The sequence below is a fragment of the Neomonachus schauinslandi genome, chromosome 2 (genome assembly GCF_002201575.2).
Source record: "Neomonachus schauinslandi chromosome 2, ASM220157v2, whole genome shotgun sequence".
Classification (NCBI taxonomy): domain Eukaryota; kingdom Metazoa; phylum Chordata; class Mammalia; order Carnivora; family Phocidae; genus Neomonachus; species Neomonachus schauinslandi.
In genome coordinates this window covers 59,324,551-59,347,660 of record NC_058404.1, presented here as the reverse complement: position 1 = coordinate 59,347,660, position 23,110 = coordinate 59,324,551, and the positions used below count along the sequence as shown (strand labels likewise).

At 40.8% G+C, this 23,110-nt stretch overlaps 1 protein-coding gene across 1 annotated transcript in view; it reads right to left on the bottom strand.

Moving 5' to 3' along the window:
- Window positions 1-373: 373 nt before the first annotated feature.
- The window catches only part of SH3RF1 (SH3 domain containing ring finger 1), a 179,126-nt gene continuing 156,389 nt past the window's right edge, over window positions 374-23,110 (bottom strand). The window contains 4 exon segments of the mRNA XM_021698901.2: window positions 374-2,790; window positions 11,046-11,386; window positions 20,615-20,976; window positions 21,892-22,151. Coding sequence (XP_021554576.1) covers window positions 2,622-2,790; window positions 11,046-11,386; window positions 20,615-20,976; window positions 21,892-22,151 — 1,132 coding nt within the window. The 3' untranslated portion in view covers window positions 374-2,621.

Here is a 23,110-nt window from a genome sequence, read left to right as displayed (position 1 = left end):
CATGCTTTGCTGAGACCTACTGGTTATCATACAGTTGGGTTATAGATCTAGTACTTCTTCCTGTGGCTAAGAAACAACTTCTAGTGGCCACCAGACATTTTAGTTACCATGAAGGGGGAGAGAGAAGCAGAAGTGATAAAACTCCACAGGCTCTTTTAAGAAGACTTTAAGCTTCTTGGGGAACTAACCAAAGAAGGTTTGTTAGTGGGAGAGGTAAAATGTATTGTAACCACTAAATTGATTACTGCAGACATCTTCTGTTTGAGGTATATGCAAAGAATTTTTATGAAGTAGAAATTACATCAAATGTATCTCAGGTTAAAAAAAGAAAAATTTTAAGAATTAACGCAAGGGACACATAACGATTGAACATCAAATTTTAATCTTGAAACTTTTCTCCAGTCTTCAAATTATTAACACGAAAAGGAATGATAAATTGCAATTTTATCATTGCCATATCGCTGTGTAACAAGCCCTTGTTACAAAATCTCCATCTACTGTCTCCAAAAAACCAATAGAAAACCCATACATTATATTATCTAAGTGATCTATTAACAGATGAAATTTTAACCAACTTCATAGCAGGAAACTATTAACAGAGGTACTTCAATCACATAGCTTGAAATATGGAGAAAAGACAGGTAAAAAATTATCTTAAGCTGTAGTAGTCTTTTTACTTTTTAAAATTTTTATAAAATACACTAATTTCCCAAAATAAAGAATATTATGACACATTGGTGTCAACTTACACAGATGAAAGCTGATGTCAGCTTTTTTTCTAACTAAAGTTCATTTCACCAAACCTTTATATATTACATGAATATCCAAGTATTTTTTTAAAAATTCAACACACAGGAACATAATGTACAGTGTTTTATTAAAAAAAAAAGGTTAATTTAGGAATGATTTCATTTTCAACCACATAATATCTTTTTAAGACCATGAAACCTCTTGCTATTGCAAGACTTTTCAGTTCACGTTTCTATTTCCCAGTTGTAATTCTTAGAGTAAAAAATGAAAAAGTTTTTTTTGTTTGTTTTTTTGTTTTTTGTTTTTTACAAGAAAACTGTAGCAACAATTTCATTCACTACCAGGCTGTCTTCCCTCCTTTTGCTTTTAGGACTACCCAGACCCACAACTGCGTGGCACCGGAATGTAATGGGGAAAAGAGGTCAATGACATCAAAGAATGGATATAAAAAGATGGGCACAGCTGGATCCTGCTGCAGTTGTAAGGTGTGGGCACTTTCACTAGTGCAACGCCTCCCAGAGCCGCAAGGGAACTGTCACAGGAGCAGTCTCCTGGCTCATCCTTTATATCAGTCAGCTGGGAGGACAGAAAGGAACATTTTCACTAATGACTTGTATAACGGCTGATGGATGCCTTAGCCAGGGAGGGAGGGAGTATACCCAGAGACCTTGGTCAGGAGCGAAAAGAACGTTGTTTATTTTACACCTCCTGCACTGGTCACTTCTGAGCCCAAACTAACCTCAACAGGAAATTGCAATGAAATATACACAACATGCACAGTCTATATTACTGTGGGAATCCAGTAACACATGCAAGATGGTGGGAAAAGAATCACAATGGATGAATGTAAACTTTTCACAGTGTTTCTTATAGCCTTTGACTTAAGCACGAGGGCATCACTTACCACCACAATCGCACAAACGTTTTACTGTGTCCTGGGCATGCAGATCACTTGGCGTAAAAATGGCGATTACATTTCATAGCCATTCTCAGACAGGAGTACAACTTCAATTTTCCCAATTTCCAACCAATGAATTGAGCTCCTTCTGTTATAAAACTAAATATATTTCTGAATACATTTTTGTTCAAGGGTTGTGCTTTATTTTTTCTTACCACTTCACTGACTTCATTCTAGGGAAATTAAAAACCCACAAAATTATATTGAGGACTAGGTCTTAAGGGTGATTCCTGACCAAACCAGAAAGACAGGGAGTCGCTAACTTCTTTTCTCTCAAGTTTCTGTCTCCCTACCCCAGGCCTTTATTGATTCTGATTCAGTTATATGTTTTGGTTTCCCAAAGAGGAAAACCAAATTAGAGAACTGGCATTTCTGGCTTAAAGAAGCAAAAAAGTAACACAGGTTGGGGGGGGGAGGGGCTCTTCTATGTCAAAAAGAAATCTCTTGCTCTCAACAGGAGATAATCCAGCTTCTCCTTAGCTATCATTTCATAAATTAATAATTTCTTAAAATCAAAATCCAAAGAATTTATCTATTACAAGAAAAATTCAAGTTTAAAAAAGCAAATAAATTAGTTAAGCCTTGTAAACAATTGTCCATTTTAGCTATATATCTTTTTAAAAAAGGTTTTTCTCTATAGTAAATCAGACAGTACAAGGCACACCTTACACATCAGAATCCAGAGTGACAGGACCCACATACATAAACACACACACACACACACACACACACACACACACGCCTTCTTCACGCTGTTGGCTGGCCTAACTGTGCTGGGGGCACTGGGGTTGCACACCAATCCTTTGCTCATCTCCTGACCATCTGGAAGTCCACAAATGTGCTCTTTCCATTAAATTGCTTTGTGCTATTTTGTTGTGTGATGTGACTTTCAGCCTTCTCAATGTTAGTGTCCTCAGATGTTTTCCACAAAGCTTCCTGGGAAAAGGCCAGTTTTCCCATTACGTTGTAATGTGCCTTTGAACCAGCCATCTTCTCGCTTTTTATGAACAAACACAATATCTCCTTCTTTCAGTTCAAGTTCTGCCTCACTCTGAGGAGGATAGGAAACTACCACCCTGTGCCTAGAAAAAAAGAGATATATTTTAAAGTCACTCAAAGTAGTTAAAAAAAAAAAAATGGTGTACTACTGGTCTAAAACAGCTTTAAACATAAACAGTATAAGAAGTAACATAAGTTTGTTTCTAACATTCGTAAAACAACTGAGACTAGGTTTTCTGTTTTGTAGAGACTAGGTTTTAATAGAGTTTGGATGTTTAACAGCTCGCTATCGATGACCTAGACTGGTTTGAATGACCTTTACAGGGAAAGCTATTCTTGTGCCCTCCCATAGCGAAAATTTTATTCCATTTCCTAGCAGGAAATGCCCTGTCCTTCCATCTTCTTCAAGAAGAAAGGAGTGAATTTATTTGATTGGTGGTGAGTAAGAGAAGCAGTTGAATAGGTGGGTTCAGTCCTCTCTGAACTACCTGCCTCCAGGCTGAGTGGGTTCTGCTCTGCCTCTGCTTCCACACTGGAAGCATGGAATGGTCAGGGGTCAGGCCTGCCTTCTAGAAGTGGGTCTGGAAGTCTGTCTCTCTGTGTCCCTTACATTGGGGCTTGACATGGATGAGGTAGCAATTCTAAGGAAGTTCATCTGCCTTATATACCCAAATTCTCCCTCGGGCAGGCTGTCCTAAGGTCTAGACAGGGAGGGGAGGACCATAGCCACAAATTCAATCTAACACCACCAGTAATGAGGTTGACATTCTGATCTCCATTAGTCTGATAACTGTCTCTTTCTCTATTGGTTTTCAACTCTGATATTAGTGGGAAAAGGTTTAATTATCACTTAAAACCCCCAGAAGCCTTGTTGGTTTAATACTATCTACCTCCCCTCTTCCTTTCTCCTTAGTCTCCTTCTGCAAAATTATGATTAACAGCCATGGAAGACAGATTGAGGTTTTGTGCCCCATATCCTTTTATCTTTCCATTTTTCCAGCACTACTGCTCTCCTTTACTTCTCTCTTGCTTTTCCTAATCAAAGGGGGGAAAAGGTGGTGTATGGTAGCCAACCTCAAAGATGGCCCCAGTGACCGTTGCCTCCTGGTATTCATACTCTTGTGTGATCTCCTCCCACAATGCACAGGGATGATATGTGTGACCAATAAAATACTGTGAAAGTAACTGTGTGATTTCTGAGGCTAGATCATAAAAGGCATTGTGGCTTCTACATTAGTTTCTCTTGGATCATGCACTCTGGGGAAAATTAGCTGCAATGTTGTGAAAAAACGACATCCCTATGGAGAGGATCACATGGTGGGTAATAGGTCTCTTTTCTTTCTTTTCTTTTCTTTCTTTTCTTCCTTCCTTCCTCCCTCCCTCCCTCTCTTCCTTTGGTTTTATTTATTAGACAGAGATGGAGGGGCAGAGGGAGAGGGAGACAGAATCTGAAGCAAACTCCCCGCTGAGCATGGATCCACAACTGTGAATTCACGACCTGAGCCAAAACCAAGAGTTGGATGCTCAGCTGACTGAGCCACCCAGGAGCCCCTAACTGAGGTCTCTTTTTAAAAGCCAACTAATTAGCCAGTAGTGATGTGAAGGAGTCACTTGAAAAAGAGTCCCCCAGCCCTGGTCAAGCATTTAGATGACTACAGCTGAGGCTGATATCTAGATGGACTGCAACCTCAGGAAATACCCCAAGCTGGAACCATCCAGATAAGCCACTCCCAAGTTCCCAACCCACAGAGGCTGTGGGGTAACAAATGTTTATTTTTGTTTTAAGCCACTTAATTTTAGGGGTAATTTGTCACATGGCAACAGTTAATTAGAAAATGTGAACATACATCTTTCTCCATTTGCTGTTATGCACTATTCAGTCATAAAGGTGATTTTGAGTTTCTATTTTTGTTTGGTTCTTAAAGTCAGAAAATAAGTTTACAGCCTCACAGGACCCACTCTTGACTGTAAGTAAAGAATAATATGGCTTAAATAATGATAGTCATAACAAATTCTATAGAACTGCCCCTAAACTATGAAACCCATTAGAGCCCAGTCCTTTCAGAAGATTGCTAGCTTCACCAATCTCCATCTCATAAAAACCTGAACCGACTCTCATCAAGAAGGATCACAGCAAGAGCCCCAGACTATTACTCTAAAAAAAGAAAAAGCATCTCTGCAAAAGTCAAGTGACTGCCCAAACCGTTCCTGAGCTACTTTGGGCACATGAACCAAATTATCCTCCAAGGTCTGAAGCAAAGGTATAGCATGGAGGTTGACTTATTTCTAAGAAAGTTTCAGTTAATTCAAACATGGATTAACATGTTGAACCCACAAGGTTCAGGGTTCCAATCAAGCATGAACTGAGGGAGGAGGCATGGCACTCTACGCAAAGGCACTGTGTGTGAAGCTCTGGGCTAGGGGTTGCTTTAGCCTTAAAGGTCATTTGGAGTAGCTTAACTTTGGGCTAATTATCTCTGCTCTCTCAGTCTCAGCTTCCTTATCTGTTGAAAGAGATTGCTGTAACTTAAACAGGTACTGTCATGTAATGGAGTAAGATTGTAAGTGTGATGCTCTTAGCACGCTGTCTGTTAGAGTTTATACTCCCAAATTCTAGCTCCCACTGGGATCATATGGCTTAGGCAAAAGCAGGCAGGGGTCTGGTGCTTCGAGGGGGTGAAGGATGGGCCAGGAAGTCACTGGCCATCTCTACCCAGGAAACAGACTCAGGCCACAGCCTAAAGAACTGCCTGGTAATGAGACTTGACACTTGAGAATGATAAAGTTAGGTTTCGGAATTCCCTCTCTGCTATCTTTAAAAGCGGGACAAATAATTTCATCATAGACTTATCTGAAGGAAGGGATCCAGATGAAAATATTTCTCAAGTATGATGCCAACATGCTAAAAATTCATGTAAAAAGCAATGTAACAAGTTGCCATTTGGGGCAAGTTAAAATTTGAGCAAAGCTTTGTAAGTCTGGAAAGAAGCATACAAGTGACTCAAATTGCATTCAGAGTAGATCTCTCATGAAATGTATTCCCCATTGGTTCTCTGTGAGCTGCCTTAAAGGTAAAATGGAACAAAAATAGTTCTCGAAAAACTTGAAGTGAATTAGATTAATATTTGCATTTTATAAAATGCACTAAACCAATTCTGTCAAAATTTTTTGAACTAGAACTGCTGCTGGGCTAAGAACATAATCTTCCTGCCAAGTTCCCAGTGGGAGCAAATTTTCATTGCTAAGTTATAAACCTCTGGGGGGTGGAACGAGAAACCATGTGCATAATGGAAACTGTGACACAGTCCTGATTGTATGAAGACTACCAGGTGCAACGGTAACAGACTCCACTTAGAAATCTTCCAGCTCTGATCCTGGCCTCGAGCCTTGTGAGGTAGTTTGCACACAGATTTCTAACATAGACTCTTAAGGCCAAATTCTGGGCACAACTGGCCAACTATCTCAGGCATGGAAAGTAGAATGTTTACAGACCAACAGACAGATGTAAGGCACAGCTGCAGAGGCCCTTCACATCTGTTCCTCCACCCTCTGCCCTACTTGGATTATGCTTGTCTTTATTTGAGTAGGGTGTTGGGGAAGTTCTGAACCTCAGGAGTTGAAGACCCCTTTCCCATAACCTCCCATGGGACCTGCTAATCCCACTTTCAAAATCTGTACCCATCTACTCCTCTTCATTGTCACTGCCACCATCCTGGTGGACAAACTCATGTGAACCTTCCACCTGGTCAAATAATGTACCTGTCCTCCCTGCCTCCATCTCTTCTGCCCCTATTCCATGTCTACACAGAACTGACAGACTCTTAACTGGCAACTGTACTTGTTTTTTTTTTAAGATTTTACTTATTTACTTGAGAGGGAGAGCGAGTGAACGAGAGAGAAAGAGTAGGAGCAGGGAGCCTGATGTGGGGCTCGATCCCAGGACTCCGGGATCATGACCTGAGCCAAAGGCAGACGCTTAACCGACTGAGCCACCCAGGTGCCCCACAACTCTACTTGTAGTTATCTAATGCTCAAAAATCACTACTGGCTTCCAACGCCTGTGAATAAGGTTAATCCTCAGCCTGGTATGTAAAGCCCTCAATGATCTGACCTCCATCTCTCTCTATATATCTACAATGATCTCCATGAAGGTACCAAACACGCCTCTAAACCTGAATGTGCCCACCATATATGGCTTTTACGTCTCCACTCCTTGGCTCATGTGGTTCCTTCCATTGGGAACTCCCTGTGATGACACCTCTGCCCATCCACACCTGATCAGCCTCCCACAGCCTGGCTCCAATTTGCCCCTCCAAAATCTTCTCTAGCCCCATGGCTGGAAGTAATTTCATGCTTGCTCAGATCCCAGAGGCCTGATGCGGGGCTTGATCCCAGGACCGTGGGATCGTGACCTGAGCCGAAGGCAGATGCTTAACGACTGAGCCACCCAGGTGCCCTGGGAGAGAAAGAATCTTAAGCAGACTCCATGCTCAGTGTGGAGCCCAATGCGGGGCTCGATCTCATGACCCAGAGATCGTTACCTGAGCTGAAATCAAGAGTCAGACACTTAACCAACTGAACCACCCAGGTGACCCTGTGATAATTCTTAATAAGCATGTTGAATGACAAAAGGCACAATGTATAGTAAAACTATTTTTTTAAAGGTGCAAAGCTCCCTAAAAAGGACTGTAATTTGACAAACACTAAAACATGGAAGGACCTTGAGAATATTATGCTAAGTGAAATAAGCCACACACAATAGGACAAATGTGTATGAGGTATACGGCATGGCTCACAGTCTTGGCCCTGAATGGGCTTCTGCCTCTTGCTGGCTTTGTGACCCTCAGTTTTTGTGACAGTTACCAAGGTGGAATTCAAGAAACAGAGGTTTGCTATACAAAGAAGCTCTACTGATACCCCATTGCCAATCTTCCTGGCTTGGGCTATGATGTTCAGTCTTCCACCTAAATGAGCACTTGCAATCTTTTATTTGTATAAATTTTCTATTTCCTTTATTTTTCTGGCCTCTCTTGCAGTCTCTGTAATTCATACATTTTTGTTGTTATTTCTAATCTCTCCTGGTACAGCCTAAATTGGACCCCTTGTGGCTCTTGGAGGCATTCTGCCCATCACCCTGGTCTGGGTAAGTAACCCGCACTGCCTTTTGCCATTTGCTACAGCAATCTAATATCCAATTAAGTATTTCACTGGCAAAACCATACTAGCTCGCTTTGTAGCTTTGCTTGAAGTCCAAGTAAATTATATCCATTGCTTCACCCAGTGGGTTCATTGTCACTAACTCAAATTAATCATGCTGGTTAAACCCGGCTGACTTTCTGTAAATCTATCTCTATCCAATTTGTGTGTTTCCAAGTGTTCTAGTTTAATCCCTGATCAAAGATCATAGGTTCTTTTCCAATTTAGGAGATGGGTTTATAGGTATGTGGTTATCAGTTTAATTCCTAAGCTTCAAAATACACACAGAGATGATGTGCGGTGTCTCCTTAAGCCCTTATCTATTCTTTTTCAGAAGAGAAAAAAAAAAGAAAAGCCTGTCACATATACTTTCTTTTATTGCCATCCCTTCTGAAATATTTTGTTTCTATTTTCTCTTCACTATATCCTAATTATTTTTTCTCCATTACCTAAAATAGAGCCTAAGATACCTGTTCTATTATTTCTGCTGTCATCAGTTATACATCTTCTGCCTCCAGGATAGAGCATTGCTTGCTTGTTTTCCTCAGCCTCTGTGACAAAAAAGGATCCTTTTGTTCCTCAGAGAATTGTCTCCGCTGACACCAAGACCTGTCAACACACCTCAAGGTTCATCCTTTCTTACTGTGAGATTGCTTAAGTCTTTATGTCACGTGAATGCTTCTTTCCATTGAAGGCACTGGCTGCCCTACTCACATTCTTTTACTTTAGATTTATGGGACAGAGTCATGGTTTGAGGGGAAATTTTATCCTTGCTCTCATTATAATCTTTGGGGGAATCCTATCTCATACTGTACCAACAGTATATAATGAGAACTACCTCTACGAAATTCTATCAGTAAAAATTCTACCAGAAGAATCCAAGGCTTCTGCACTCTGCCAGGGCAGGAGCTGTTGATATTTACATTGCGAATCAAGGAATCTAAGATCCTGAAATACTTTCTGAATCATACTGATGTGAAAGTTATTCTTCCCTTCATTTTTAGCAATAAGTACTTTTTATTGTGTTAAAAATTTTGAAATATCAAAACAGATAATCCCTAAATGATATACTTGGTAGCTTTCTACTAACCCAAAAATTTCATTCCCAGTGGATCATAAGTTGTTTTCCTATACTACTTGTTTCCACACATTTCCCCTATTGTTTTTATAGTCAGGCAGACCTAAGAATACAAGTTAAATAAATACTATCACCATCATTGTATGAAGGCAAAGGGACTGTGAAAGGTTGGTCAGGTTGGCTATTATATTTAATATTCCACTGAACATATGGATTATAAAAATATAAACTTGAGCAGAAATCTTCTCCAGACCCCCTTTCCACTTGTAAAAACTGAAATGGTTATTTGAAAAACCTGCCAGAACATTCCAGAGTGCCCGTGCCCATCTGTTCCGTCATTAAATTCTCCATGTTCCCTATCTGATATGCATCCCCCTCTCCCTGAACCACCATCACCTGTCTGCATTAGCGATTTCTCCTTTTCAGATGCATTGAACAGCAGGAGCCTGCTGTTAGAAATGAGCTCCTCTAAGAGGAAAGGGCCAGAATGCAGAAGCCACAGAGACTGAGGACATCTGGCAACTGAAAAGGAATGCATAATGGGGGAGGGAGGCAGCAGTGCCAGAGCTGGTGCCTAGGGAGAGGCTGGGCAAAATGAACTTTCAGAACAGTCACATAAACACCACAAATGACAGGGAAAAGAGGAGAGAGACTCAGGGCACGAAGGAAAAACTGCAGATCAATGCCTGGGGGTGGGAAGGAAAGAAGGAGCCTTTGTGACCAAAAGAAAGTAAACAAGTCCCTGGACTAACTCCAGGGACAGAAGGCCCTATCCCTGGAAAGTGGAGTAATACTGCAGGAAAAAAGGTTGACTCTCAGAATAAAGGATTAAGTGGATGCAGGACAAAATTTCAAAGCTTTATGAGGAGCACAGTAGATGAGGGGAAAGATAGAATGATTTTATTTGTGGAGGAGGAACACTTTTTAAGGTAATGTCTCATTTCAAAACTGGTTCTATAAGGATTAGAACTACAAAAAATTATTTCACCAAACTATGAAAATACATAATAAACTGTGTACTTTGTACTTAGTGCATGTAGGTTGTTTGAAGTTTATTCTTTTCCAGTTTATTTTTTGGTAAAAAGGTATGCCCCCCAATTATATGAATGAAGGCCTCAAATTTTGGTGGGCACAAATGTTCATCTGAAATACAGACTTGAGGTTAATTTAAGTCTTTTTAAAGTATAACATTTTATAGTCAGACTTCAAATCAGTAACTGAAAATGCTACCCAAAATGCAATACCTCCACAAATTAGAAATTTGCTTTATTTATAAAATGCAGGTAGAAAGGGAATAAAGCTTACAGAAACAATAAAACAGATGGCACTTTTAAAAATAATGTTTATCTATTTATGCATTATGTATAAAGTGTCCGCTATTTTTAGTGTACTTCATGATGTTTTCCTGGCCCACCAACAGTGCTTTTTAAATTCATGTGATCCTAGCAGATATCTGTCTTACTACATATAGTTTTTCCCAGTGTAACTCCTAGAACCCCACTGGTTGTATCAAACAGATCTCCCATCTGTAATCATTACTCAAGGCCAGAATCACTAAAACAGGGCTCCTAGTTCCAAGCAGAACTGAACCAAGTCACTGTGCCAGGAGGGGAGTCAGGTCTCTGAGAACCGAGCCACACTCTCCTAACTCAGGAATAATAAAGAGAATTCTCTTAGTTGGCAGAATCTCCTGGACAACTAGCAGGTAATGATGTCAACGTTTAATAAAAAACGCAAAGGATAAACCGAGGGAGCAGCTGCGGGCAATGGAAGAGCAGCAAGAAGAAGGAAGATGTGAACCAAGTTCCAGGGATTAACAAGTTTCATCTGGATACAATTCTGGAGTGGTTGTCTGGAGAAAACAAACACAAAGAGGGCTGGAGGCCTAACCCATGGAAGAAACACAGCAAATGGTAAAAGAAAGCCAGAGCTTGACGGTTACTACAAATTCAGTTAAAAACATTTTGGGGGTTGTGGAAAAGTATCCCGATGTCAGAACAAATACTCCAGCATAAAGCTTGCTAGGCATTTCTTCGTTTTCTCCGGGAACAACAGTGAACTCACCTCTCACAAACCACAGGCCTAGACTCATTCATGACAGGGCCCAGGGAGGAACATGGCTGTCGAGGCGGCGGAGCGATGGGAACGGCGGAGTCCTGAGAGCCGGTCTTCCGATGAAGAGCGTCCTGGGCCACAGCGGCTGCGGGGCAGTCCCCGTCTGTGGGGCAGGAGCCGACCCTGCCATGGGCGCCCCCTAGCGGCGGCTCAGGACCCACTGCTCCCTGCAGAGGCAACTCGCCGCCACCAAGCTCCACTTCCAGGGTGGGTGAGGCTGGAGGAGAGGCTCGGGGCTTACGTTTGGTGGAGGCGCCAGAAAGCAACTTCAACAAACCCTTTTTTTCTTTCTAGAAAAAAAAAAAGGTACATTAATTGGAGACGGACGGTACTGTTGTTATTGTAATCGCGATAGGGTGTTACAGTTTTGATTTCTGTTTTTTTTTTTTTTTTTAAAGATTTTTAAGTACCTCTACACCCAACATAGGGCTGTAATTCACAACCCCGAGATCAACGGTCGCATGCTCTACCCACTGAGGCAGCCAGGCGCCCCTGGTTTGATCTTTTACAATTTATTTCTGCGGATATTTGGTTATTTGTGATCTAGCTCCCAAATCCTGTATGATGTTAACCCAACCTTTTGTCTCACTTTCTTCTCCCTTTCTGCCTGCCTGTTTTTGCTTGTTTTGGACACTCCAATGTTCATCACTATCTTCTGCTGAGGTAGAACAGACAGATAAAAAAGAAGTAAAACAAAAACTCACCAAGTCACATACCAGGCTTGGTGAAGGCAGAAGTAGACATTTTATGACAAAATGGAAATTTCTGATTATGGACTTAATTTCTTGAAATTATGACTATCTTACCTCTAATTCTTACATGCTGAATTAAACATTATAGCATTTTACTCTCCACAGACTTGATTCTATTTTTTTAGCTTTTTTATATTCATTTGTCAGAGAGATTGCGAGCGAGAATGCACAAGCAGTGGGAGCGGCAGGCAGAGGCAGAAGCAGGCTCCCCGCTGAGCAGAGAGCCCGATGCAGGGCTCGATCCCAGAACCCTAGGATCATGACCTGAGCCGAAGGCAGACGCTTAACTGACTGAGCCACCCAGACTTGATTCTTACCACTTACAGGTAGTGATGTCTTGATCAGGGTTAAGACTAAAACAGTTCCCACATGTCACCACCTTGAGGAAATTTAGTAAGCCAATAATGACAGGAGTCAAACCATTTCTATTGTGCAACAATCTCCACAAGCCAAAACTCCACAAGATTTTATATAAAGCTTCAGTATAATCAAAAACATTTTTATGTCGCTTTGCAGGCAAATGTAGAAAAGAATTTTTTTTCCAGCAATCCTACTCCACAAAAACCATCTCTTGAAACTTTGTCTGTTTTGACACTTTCATTCTTTGCTCTGCTAGGAAAACCAGATCTAGAGCTAACTTTTCTTCATTTCCAAAACCTGTGTCTATGTTCTTTCTGATGATCAAGCATAGAAAATAATCATTTTACATCATTTTACTAAGATGTCAATGACATCATAAAGTCATCTGAATGGAAACATTGCCTGAAAATTAAACATTTCATAGAGAAATAATTCTTTAGAAAACTCTATAGACAAACTCAAACTAGAATCATTAAGGTCCACTAAAAGGGAAATAGAATTATGAGGGGCCCACCCAAAGACAGAACACTGAGGAATTTTTTTTTGAGAATATGAGTTAGTTCATACTCAGTAAAAATCCCTTGGGGAGAACGGTCTGAATCCATAATAACACAGTTCCATTAGAGACAGAATGGCAGAAAAAAGAAGAGACAAAAGTAATGATTTAACCAGATGATGAAAAAGCATTCCAGGGAAAAAGCATCCCAGGAAACTGCAGGCCCCATTTACCAAATACTGTTCAGAGTACGAACTAAGCCATGGGTTAGAAACAGAGGACAGGGAAGGATGGTGGGGAGCACTGAACTCATTTCTGTACAGCTCAACTCAGGCTGCAGATGAGCAGAACCAATCAATTGATCCCCACCCCCTTCTCCCCATCCTAGCCTGAGGAAGATTCTTCTGCATTTTTCTTCAGGGCCTGGCCTTAACTCACCTTTCAGGCTTTTCCTTCATTCCTTTAACTTCTCATTTTCCAAAGGGCTATTAATACATTCCACTAAAGGACCCTGCACACTTGGACTACCTGCTTGAGTGCCTGTATCTCATCCACCCAGTGCCTAGTGCAGAGGTGCACCTACTGAGCTGAGAGGCCAAGACTGAAAGAGGAGACAGGTGGGAGGAAGGGAAAGACTGAGCTAGCCCCAGGGCTAAGGGACTAAGGACATTTTGCAATTCCTAAATCCCGTGGAGATAAAGATTTCCCTTTATACAGTGGCCAAAGAAGTGGGCTGACCAAATGCCTGCCAAAGCTGCTGCCACACTTCAAGGGAGCCTGAGGTCTGGAGGGCCGACAAATGAGCTGAGAAAGAATAACGTCTACACTTCTAAGGCCGGGGGGGGGGGGGCAGTCGGCCACAACTTCCAGCTATTCCTGCTATGATGTAAGAAAGCACACGCTAATCCCTGGACCCGGACAGATCCACTGAGAACATCAAGTCCAGTGATAAACTACAATCTCAGCAAGACACGGCTACAGATGTTTCTTAAAAGCTCAGTTCTGGGCACTCAGAAAAATTCAGTTAACTGAATGGAGCTCAGGGAACAGCCTCTAAAGTGATTAAGAAGAAGGATGACTTGGTTCATCTAAAATGATTAAGCACATTAAATACAGCTTGCTTTAATGACTTCTAAGGGATGTGTTATCATCATCAGCTGATGCCGACTACCCACGGAGCAGAAGGCAGAGGATTAGGTGTTGTGGCAGGGTGTGGGGGCACGGGGTGGGGGTGCTAATATGGAAAAGATGCTGCCCTAGTTCCACTGAACTGTGCTTTTGATATCATATACTGATGTTTTCTACATTAGCAGAACAGTGTGCCACTGGAGAGATAATTTTGCAAACACAGACACTTATCATCTAAGGGCACCTTTGTTTTTTTCAAAATCCAACAGCAGAAATGAAAACTATACGTGAATTAATAAAGACTACAATTCAGCAAAGCAATTTTTTAAATGTAGTGTTAGCATGCATGAAAAAGGGACATTATCTTTTAACATGAACCTTAACAATTCTCCTGTGGGTTTTCCAAGAAATTATTCCTAGATGGAATAATGTTTTTATACTCATAATTTTCTCTTCAGAAGATCTGATGATTTATTTTATTTTATTTTTTTTTAAGATTTTATTTATTTATTCATGAGAGACAGAGAGAGAGAGAGAGGCAGAGGGAGAAGCAGGCTCCCAAGGAGCAGGGAGCCCAATGCGGGACTCAATCCCAGGACGCTGGGATCATGACCTGAGCCGAAGGCAGACGCTTAACCATCTGAGCCACCCAGGTGCCCAGATCTGATGATTTAAAACCACAACTCATACGAAAAAGAACTATTTGGGCCAGAAAATAATTACCAGATGATGAGAGAGAGTAATTTTTATATATAAAAATAATTTCTGAGCATCACCTAAATAACTTCCTATTAGTCATATCACAGAGGATGAATATAATATGGGAGACCTCAAGTTCTCCTTCCCAAGCAAAAATAAATTCCATTTGAGGAACTCATAAAGTTAACCACATTCTACCCACTGAGTCTTCTTTATTCCTCTCCTTGCCCTCAGATGTACAAAGAAAGTAGCAAGAGATAAATAGTCTTCTGGGCCACTGTCATCAAAAATCTACATAGTCATATTCCCAAAAATCAGTCACTATAAGGGATCTCAAAAGCTTAATTCATATGATTGTCTAATAATAATCACTCATTCCTTTAACAAATATTTACTGAGTTTTGAATATGAACCAATAATGTGCTAGGCTCTGGGAATACAATAGTGAACAAGACAACAAGGAGTTCACATTCTCTAGCAGAGACATTAACACTGCTGTAGAACAGGCGCTCTGCAGAAAAATAAAGCAGGGTAAGGGGAGAGTGACTGATCAGGGGTGTTATCTGAGATGGGAGGCTCAGAAAAGGCCTTTTTAAAGAAGTGCAGAGAGAGAGGGAAAGGCCATGTGAAATTCTAGAGATGATTAAACACCACTAGGTTCAAGAATCTTGTTAAATGCTTTTATAAGGATTTCCACATTTATTCCTAACACCCAGCTGATGTGACAGGAACCAGTATTATTCTCATTGCCCATACCTCTCTAAGGCTGCCTAAAATCACAATGCTAGTAAGGGGTGGAAGTGGGACTTGAACCTAGCCTTTGCTCTTCTGAGAGTTCAGCACAGGCAACATCTCTAGAAGCACATCTACTCGATGGAGCGATAAGAGCAGATATGTTTGCCTGAGGGCTGCACATCATAAGGGTCACTCTGTATGGAACTGTGTGCACATCTGCACTGTCCAGACCTGGATCCCAGCTGTTGGCAGGGGCAGGAATGGGACTCTGATCACTTAACATGGAATGAAGTGGTGAAGCTCACAGACCAACTTGTTTTTGACAGTGAAATAAGAACTGGGAGGAAGGAAAATCATATTAGCAAAGAAAGTGATCAGCAGGAACTCTGGGACAAGTGTTCAGAACAGAAGAAAACAGGTATTGACTTTTTAAAAATTTTATTTTTAAGTAATCTCCACACCAACTTACAACCCCAAGATCAACAGTCGTATGCTCTACTGACTGAACCAACCAGGCACCCTGAAAATGGGTATTTAAAAACTAGATGAACCCTCTGCTTAAGAAAACCAAGAATTAAGAGCAAAGGTCCTCAAACAGCAGACCGTTTGAAGAAGACCTATGGCTACTTCAGGGAGGGAGTCACTAGGACTTTGGGGGTGGGACATTTGAGGCACTAAATGTTGATCTTTTGTGGGCCACTTTTAGAAATGTTATCTTTTAGGAAAAAATCTAGAATATGGCAGAGGCATGAGAACCAACACCTACTGCTGATTGATATGGGAATAAATGACAATGTCAGAGAAGACTTACACCATGAAGGTAGGGGAAGAAAATGGAAGCACATGAAGTAAAGTGGGGCCTCAGAGATGGTTTCTTTTCTTTCTCTGTGTGAGGGTTAAGCTGTTAAATTAATTAAACCATTAGAGATTCAATTAGAGGCTATTAGGACTGAGGTGATTTTAATGTCCTAGCAGCCTCCGATAGCAAACCAAAACCTAAATCTGTAAACACCTCCAAGTTAAGAAATCAAAACCTAAGGATAAGCAATCACAAACAGCCAACTGGGCTTTCCCAAATAAGGCAACCACTTAAACTATAGCCAATCAAATAACCTCCCTGCTCTGCTTTGATGTGTCCTCTACATAATTCTTACCCCTGGCTCCTGTTGGTAGAGCGCTCCTAAGCACTTCCAGTTTGGCACTGCCTGATTTGAATACGTTTTTCCTCAAATAAACTCTTAGAATTTTTAGTATGTATCAGTTTGTCTTCTAATAAAACTTAGAAAATATCAGAACAGTCAATTACATAATTGGTGCTGGAAAAAAAGATTTTATTTTCTGGATAAAAGCATAACATACCAAAATAATATTTACTGTATTTTGGTATATGAGGGGGAAAAGTAGATATACACCATAGTATTAACGGCTGTCTTTGAAATCTTGGATCATATTTAGGTTTTCTATTTGGATATTTAGATTTTTCTCTCACTTCTAAATAAATGTCTATTTAAAATTTTTTTATAATAAGAAAACACAATAAAACACGCACACACACACACAGGAGTATCTCATAAGGACTGGGAAACTCATCTGCCTGGAGACTAGCTGATCAAATAATGAAACCTTTAAGCTGAACATGCAGTTAGAAAAATGTCCAGATAAAGCTGTTAAACTGATAACTGTAGAAGATGCGAGGGATCCCATAGAAAGAAGAATAACAATGGCAGAAAGGCCCAGGATTTCAAACAAGAAATAACTGAGATAATGTTTGGAAATATATTGCAGAGTTTCAGATACTTATTTATCAAACCACAGAACGCAGTTACCAGACAAAATTAGCTACAGGGACAAAAACTGTTTTGTTTTGTTTTTTTTTTAAGTCAAGGACAAAAACACATTTGAGATAAGACTTCCAAATAAAATATTGTTCAAAAGGAATAGCTTAGTTAGGCGAGGAGCTGTAATAGTCCTATGTGCACATCAAAAAGTTATATGTCTCTATGGAACACCAGTGGTAGCTCACTACGGACATTTATGTATAGAGAAAAGGACAGGGCAATCGACAAGCTATCATTTGGAGGACGCAACACACACTAAAGAATTTAAGTAAATGGATGATGCTGATCACAAAATAATGAAAGCAGATAGAGATAACAAGGAGACTGTCAAATACCTAGATATCTGCTGGAAGTCTCAACTAAAACTAGGGTCTCTATACACTTAGAATCTCTGATGTACTTTTTCCTTGAATTGTTGATAATTTAATCTCACTTTGGATCTAATTCTGATCACCTAGGGGAATGGTAGAGACCAGTAGGGGGTGGAAAGGTTCAGCTGGTGAAGCAGAAATACTGAAAACTTCGAAGTAAGCACCAAAGAGAAGTTGGCTAGTCAGATTTGAACTCTGAAGTTTAAAATAACTGATTTTAAAAGTTCAAAAAAAATATATGCATGACCTGAAACTCAAAAGGAAAGATACTTCAAGAGGAATGGGAGGGCTCTCCAGAACTTAATTCTAACCATACAACTGCAAATTATCTGAGCAGATGAAAATGTGGAGGCATCTAAAGACAGTAATGTGATCCCCCAGAGAGTGGCCTAATGGGCTCAAATTTTTAAAGGACTCGGTACAAAAAGATCAAGAGAAGGGACCATAAGAAAGAACATATCATGGCCCATAACAGCTTAAACTTGAAAAAAAAAGGGGGCGTAGTCTTAAAGTTATGTTTGAAATCAGAAAAACAGGAAGGATACAGACCTCCTCTTTGAGATGGATGGTGGTTCTCAGAAGATACGAAGAAAGGGAAGGATAATCTTCAGACTAGAAAGAATGAACAAACCTTGGTAAGAGGGAAATGGGTGAAGAGACTGGGATTTAGAGATCCAATAATTACTTGCCAGGATGAATTCACCCCAGCATACACAGAAAATTAACAGCTAAAATGCAACCAAATAATCTTTGACAGATCCTGGTGAACCTGAGATCAGGTTCAGGTTCAGGGCAAGAAGGGCATGTGTAATCCTAATTTTCAAAAAGAAGACAACAATGCACTTTGCAGACTGTCTGGAAAATTCTAGAATGATGTAGTAAATGAAAGGAAATGAGAGTCATGGAGGAGGAGACTCCTCTAGGACATACTTGCTAACATGAGTAACAGCTAAAATGATGGGGGACTGGGGAATAGTTTGGATGGGAATGTAAAAGACATCTGGATTTTGACAGGCATCTGATAAGTTCTCCCATGATATCCTTGTAGACCTGATGGAGGAATGTAGACTAAATGACACTCCAGTCATGTTAATCATGAAATTATTGATTTTATATTAACCAGGAGAAGTCTCCCTGGTGGATCTGGAACATTCAGGAAAATTTATAATCTGTGACATAAGTAGTAGTGACAAAAACTTCAGGAGTATAGCCTTAAAAAAGAAGATAACTCTGAAATAAGTCAAGGCATCATATAGAAAGAAGATCAACAATTTCTATGTAGCCCCTCAAATAAAGAAAATGGCATGGGACACACTGGAGCTAGGGCACTCATGGTCAATGAGGGTGTCCAAACAGAGGCCAGTGACCATCTGTCAAGGATGGGGACTCAACAGGATAACCCGTTAGGTGCTGTATTAGTTGCTGCTGTAACAAATTATCACAAACTTCGTGGTAAAAATCAGGTCCTAAAATTAAGGTGTCAGCAGGGCTACATCCCTTATAGAAGCCCTAGGGAAGAATCTGTTTCCTTGCCTTTTCCAGATTCTAGAAGAAGCTGCTTGCATTTCTTGGCTTGTGGCTCCTTCCTTGAATCACTCTGATCTCTGCTTCTAATGTCACATCTCCTCTGGACCCAATCCTCCTGCCTCCCTTTCAGGAAGATCCATGTGGTTATATGGGGCCCACCCAGATAAGGTAGAATTATCCCCTCATCTCAAGACCTTTATAAAATGCCTTTTGCCATTAAGGAAACATATTCTCCTTTCAGGGCTTAAGATGTGGACATCTCTGGGGAGCCATTATTCTCTTTGGCACAGGTCCCTTTCAAGCTTGTGATTCAATGAATTCTTTCCTGGGAGGGCAAGAGCTGAAGAGTCCCTGTTCTCAGTGACTGACTGTCCCGAAACCTTAAATTCTAAACTACAAAACAATTCTTTAAAGATCCTGACAAAGTTGAACATGTCAGCTTGAGTACAAGTTTAATGTAGTTAATTATAAACACTGAACAGATACCAATCCTTTTCACAAACGCTAAGATTAACCCAACAATTAAATATTAACTTTTTAGTAGGCTGTAAAGTTTATTTCCTTATAAACCCCTATTTACAGGCTTACCTAACCATTTAAATAGAGCGACATACATTACCACTGAACCAGGTGGCTAAGAGTTTATGATTACCCTAGAGCTTCCCAGAACTAGGCTAGAACTTTAGGAGAAAATGCACAAAATACTGAGGAAAATACCAGATTTTCCTCAGACTGCTACTACATTTGATTGTAGACAATTATCCAGACTTTATTTTATTGTATTTTTTTAAAGATTTTATTTATTTATTTGACAGAGAGAGACACAGCGAGAGAAGGAACACAAGCAGGGGGAGTGGGAGAGAAGCAGGCTTCCCGCGGAGCAGGGAGCTCGATGTGGGGCTCGATCCCAGGACCCTGGGATCATGACCTGAGCTGAAGGCAGACGCTCAACGACTGAGCCACCCAGGCGCCCCTTATCCAGACTTTATTATCACTCTTCGATTTCTGTTCATAGTTACTCACCATCAATTTCCCTTGCCTCCAACCACCTGTCTCCAAACCCAACCATAGGTTAGTCTTTCAAACACAGCTTTCCATTTATTTTTTCTTTGAAATTCAGCCCCAAATGAGATTTTTTTAAAGATCTAGGAATGTAGAAAATTTTTCACCCATATTTCAAGTCAAGAGGAAAACCATCCATGCTGATTATAATCCAATATGCTGTAGAAAAAATAAACCCACAATTAACACTTCTGATCAACAATTTCAACCCTTTTGTATATTAAATATTTTTTTGTAGAACTGACTGAATAGGAAGACTTAAGGACAGCACAATCACGAAAGAATGAGTAACTAAAGGGGAAAGGAAATTCTTCCATGAGATGTAAGCTGCATGAGTAGTGACTAAGTCTTATTCACTGTGGTCTCCCTAAACATACAATACAAGGCCTGGCAACTAGTGGGTGTTTCAATGCAGAGAATCATGAATCGAGCACCTGGCATGGTGACTCACACATGGTAAGCATTTGAAGGATTGTTGAACAACGAGTCCTTTCATTAGTTAGAAAGGATGGGACACAACATAAGCAGAGGAACAGGACGTTGGTCTTACTTTAATATCCTTGTCTGGCTTGGTTGCTGAACTGTTCCCACAGGCCAATGAAGCACTGTCAGGAGAGGTGGGGAGTCCAGGAAGAATGGTCACCGCCCGGCCACCGGGCTCGGTCTCCAGAGAGGCGGTGGTGATGTTTGAAGAGGTCAGTGAAGCAGCCGCAGCACACGCCAGAGGGGCACTGACGCGACCCATATTAATGGCAGCCACGTGGGTGGCAGGGCCTGCCACTGGAGGTGGAAGTTGTGGGGAGGCCAAGGGATGATGGGGCAGGCCCACAGATGCAGGGCCCAGGCAGGCGGCATTCTGTACCTGGATGGGTGTCACCGCTGCTGTAGGGCGTTCTTGGTTATGTGCTGCAACTAGTAGATGACAGGAGAGAAAACAGCAAAATTGGCCTTTCTGATAAATGCTACTCACCAAAATAAGAGTCATTTCCGTACCTCAGCCCATAATGAAAGGCTGCTATTGCATTTTTACAATAAATAATGGATGTATGCTGGTTTAAAAGCACTTAATCTTAGCTGGGTCCCTAGACACTGTTTTCCTTCCAGATCAGCTCTTTAGTCTGTAGAGAGCTTGGAAACTTAGCTATAACCCCAGGCTGTTCAGTTAGAGAGAAGGTCTTTCCACAGATTTATGGACACAGCCTGTCTTTGATGGTACTCTAGAGTGTCAGATTAGGTTGGCCTCCAGTCCTTTTTAAAATGATTCTCTTTTCAATCAATCAATCAATCAAAATTTTTCTCCCTTTTCTTACTAACCATTTTCCTTCTTTTGGTTTTTATGATAGAATTTACAAGTTTACCCCACCACTGTTACCCAAGACCCTTGGGTAGGTTTTCAATGCTACAGAAAGAAGAAAGTCATTTAAGATCCCATTAGGTTTAAAATAGACTTGAGATTAAGTTCATCAGAAATAATCAGCACACTGGTTAGTGGAGTACGATGTTGTGGTCACGCGGCTGACGGCAGTGAGATCTGAGCTCCTACAGTCTGGACTGCAGAAGTCATATTTTCAAGTCCTATCGACATTCTTAGGATCAGCCTAATTTCTTTCAGACTTTCAATCTGTAGATCAGGCTTGAATTAATGTGCGGGGCAGGCTTAGCCAAAATAAGCAGATGTGAAGTACCACTGACTAGACTGTGCCTGCTTTATTTCCTAATGTTCTTCATTACTGTAACACAACATCTGCTTTTCTCTACAGCTGTGATAGAAGAGCTGCTATTAGGCAAGCACCCCTTTCCGGGTACTTTCCAGCCTGGTCTCCTTACCTGTCCTCACAGCATTGCGGGCCTGGTTGACTGTCATCTGCCCGGTCATGTGCAACAAGACCTTAGCCTGAGGACTAGTCTGGATGTGAGCTGCTGACACCACGGCTGTGGGGACAACACTGGGACTCCCGGCCATACCATTTCCCTGGAGCTTCTGGGCAGGCCCTCCTGCAGTGGAAGGACTGACCATAGTCACCCCTCGACTTGTCTGACCAGCAGTAGACATAGGGACTTTAGCTTGGGAAGCATTTGTCACGGTCCTGCCAACACAGAAACAGAGACAGAAAGCCCAATCCATCAGCAAAATGGGGGAGAGAACAATTAAAGGCAAGAAAAATGACTCAGGGCTTTGAGACAGAACATTTTAAAGAATGAATGGAATTATTTTTACAAAATGTAAGAATCACAAATTCAAAGTAAAGATGGCCCTGAGGGAGAGAAAGGTCTGGAAATATATTGTGAGTCACAGAAAATTACATGTCGTATTTTGCTCAAAAATATGCGGTCACTGGGTTCAGCTTTCCATATCAAGGCTCAACACCTCCACTGTCTTTAAGGCCCTGAATTCTTCTGCTTCAGCCATCAAAGAAGTTGATTTATTTGTCATCACTGCTAAGAACATTAGCAGTTTCGCTCCTTTTTCAGAGCTTTGCTCATGTTTTTTGCCCTTCTCCCTGCTTGCCCCCAGGTCTGCATCACACAAGGACCTGTGTACGTGCATGCATGTGCACACACACATAGGCACACACTCTTGGAATATTCTCTCTGGCCTCTCTTGATATGTCTTAATCTCATGTATGTTTCAAGGTCCAGCACAAATCTCTTCTTTTCAAGAAGCCTTGCCTAAGTTTTAGGCTTAAGACCTTATGATTTTATTGTTTCATGTGAATTTCTTCCTTCTATGGTCCTTGATGACAAAATGTATTATTTTTACCATGTAAATTCTTTAGTAAATACTCCTGATTCAGTAAAAGTTCCTTGACAGCAGGCCCGTGTGAAAAGGTTCTTTTACATTCCTCCAGATACAGACAGCTCTAAAGGAACATTTACAGGTTGAATTAAATTAAATTAGGTTCAATGTAGTTTTGTGTCATGTATTTTTTTTTATATTCTAAATTCATTTAAACAATTCTATATAAAGTAGCTTTCTACTAAGTAGAATACTTCATTAACTCCAACATCCTTATTATTTACTATGATAAATAACAGAGAATTTATT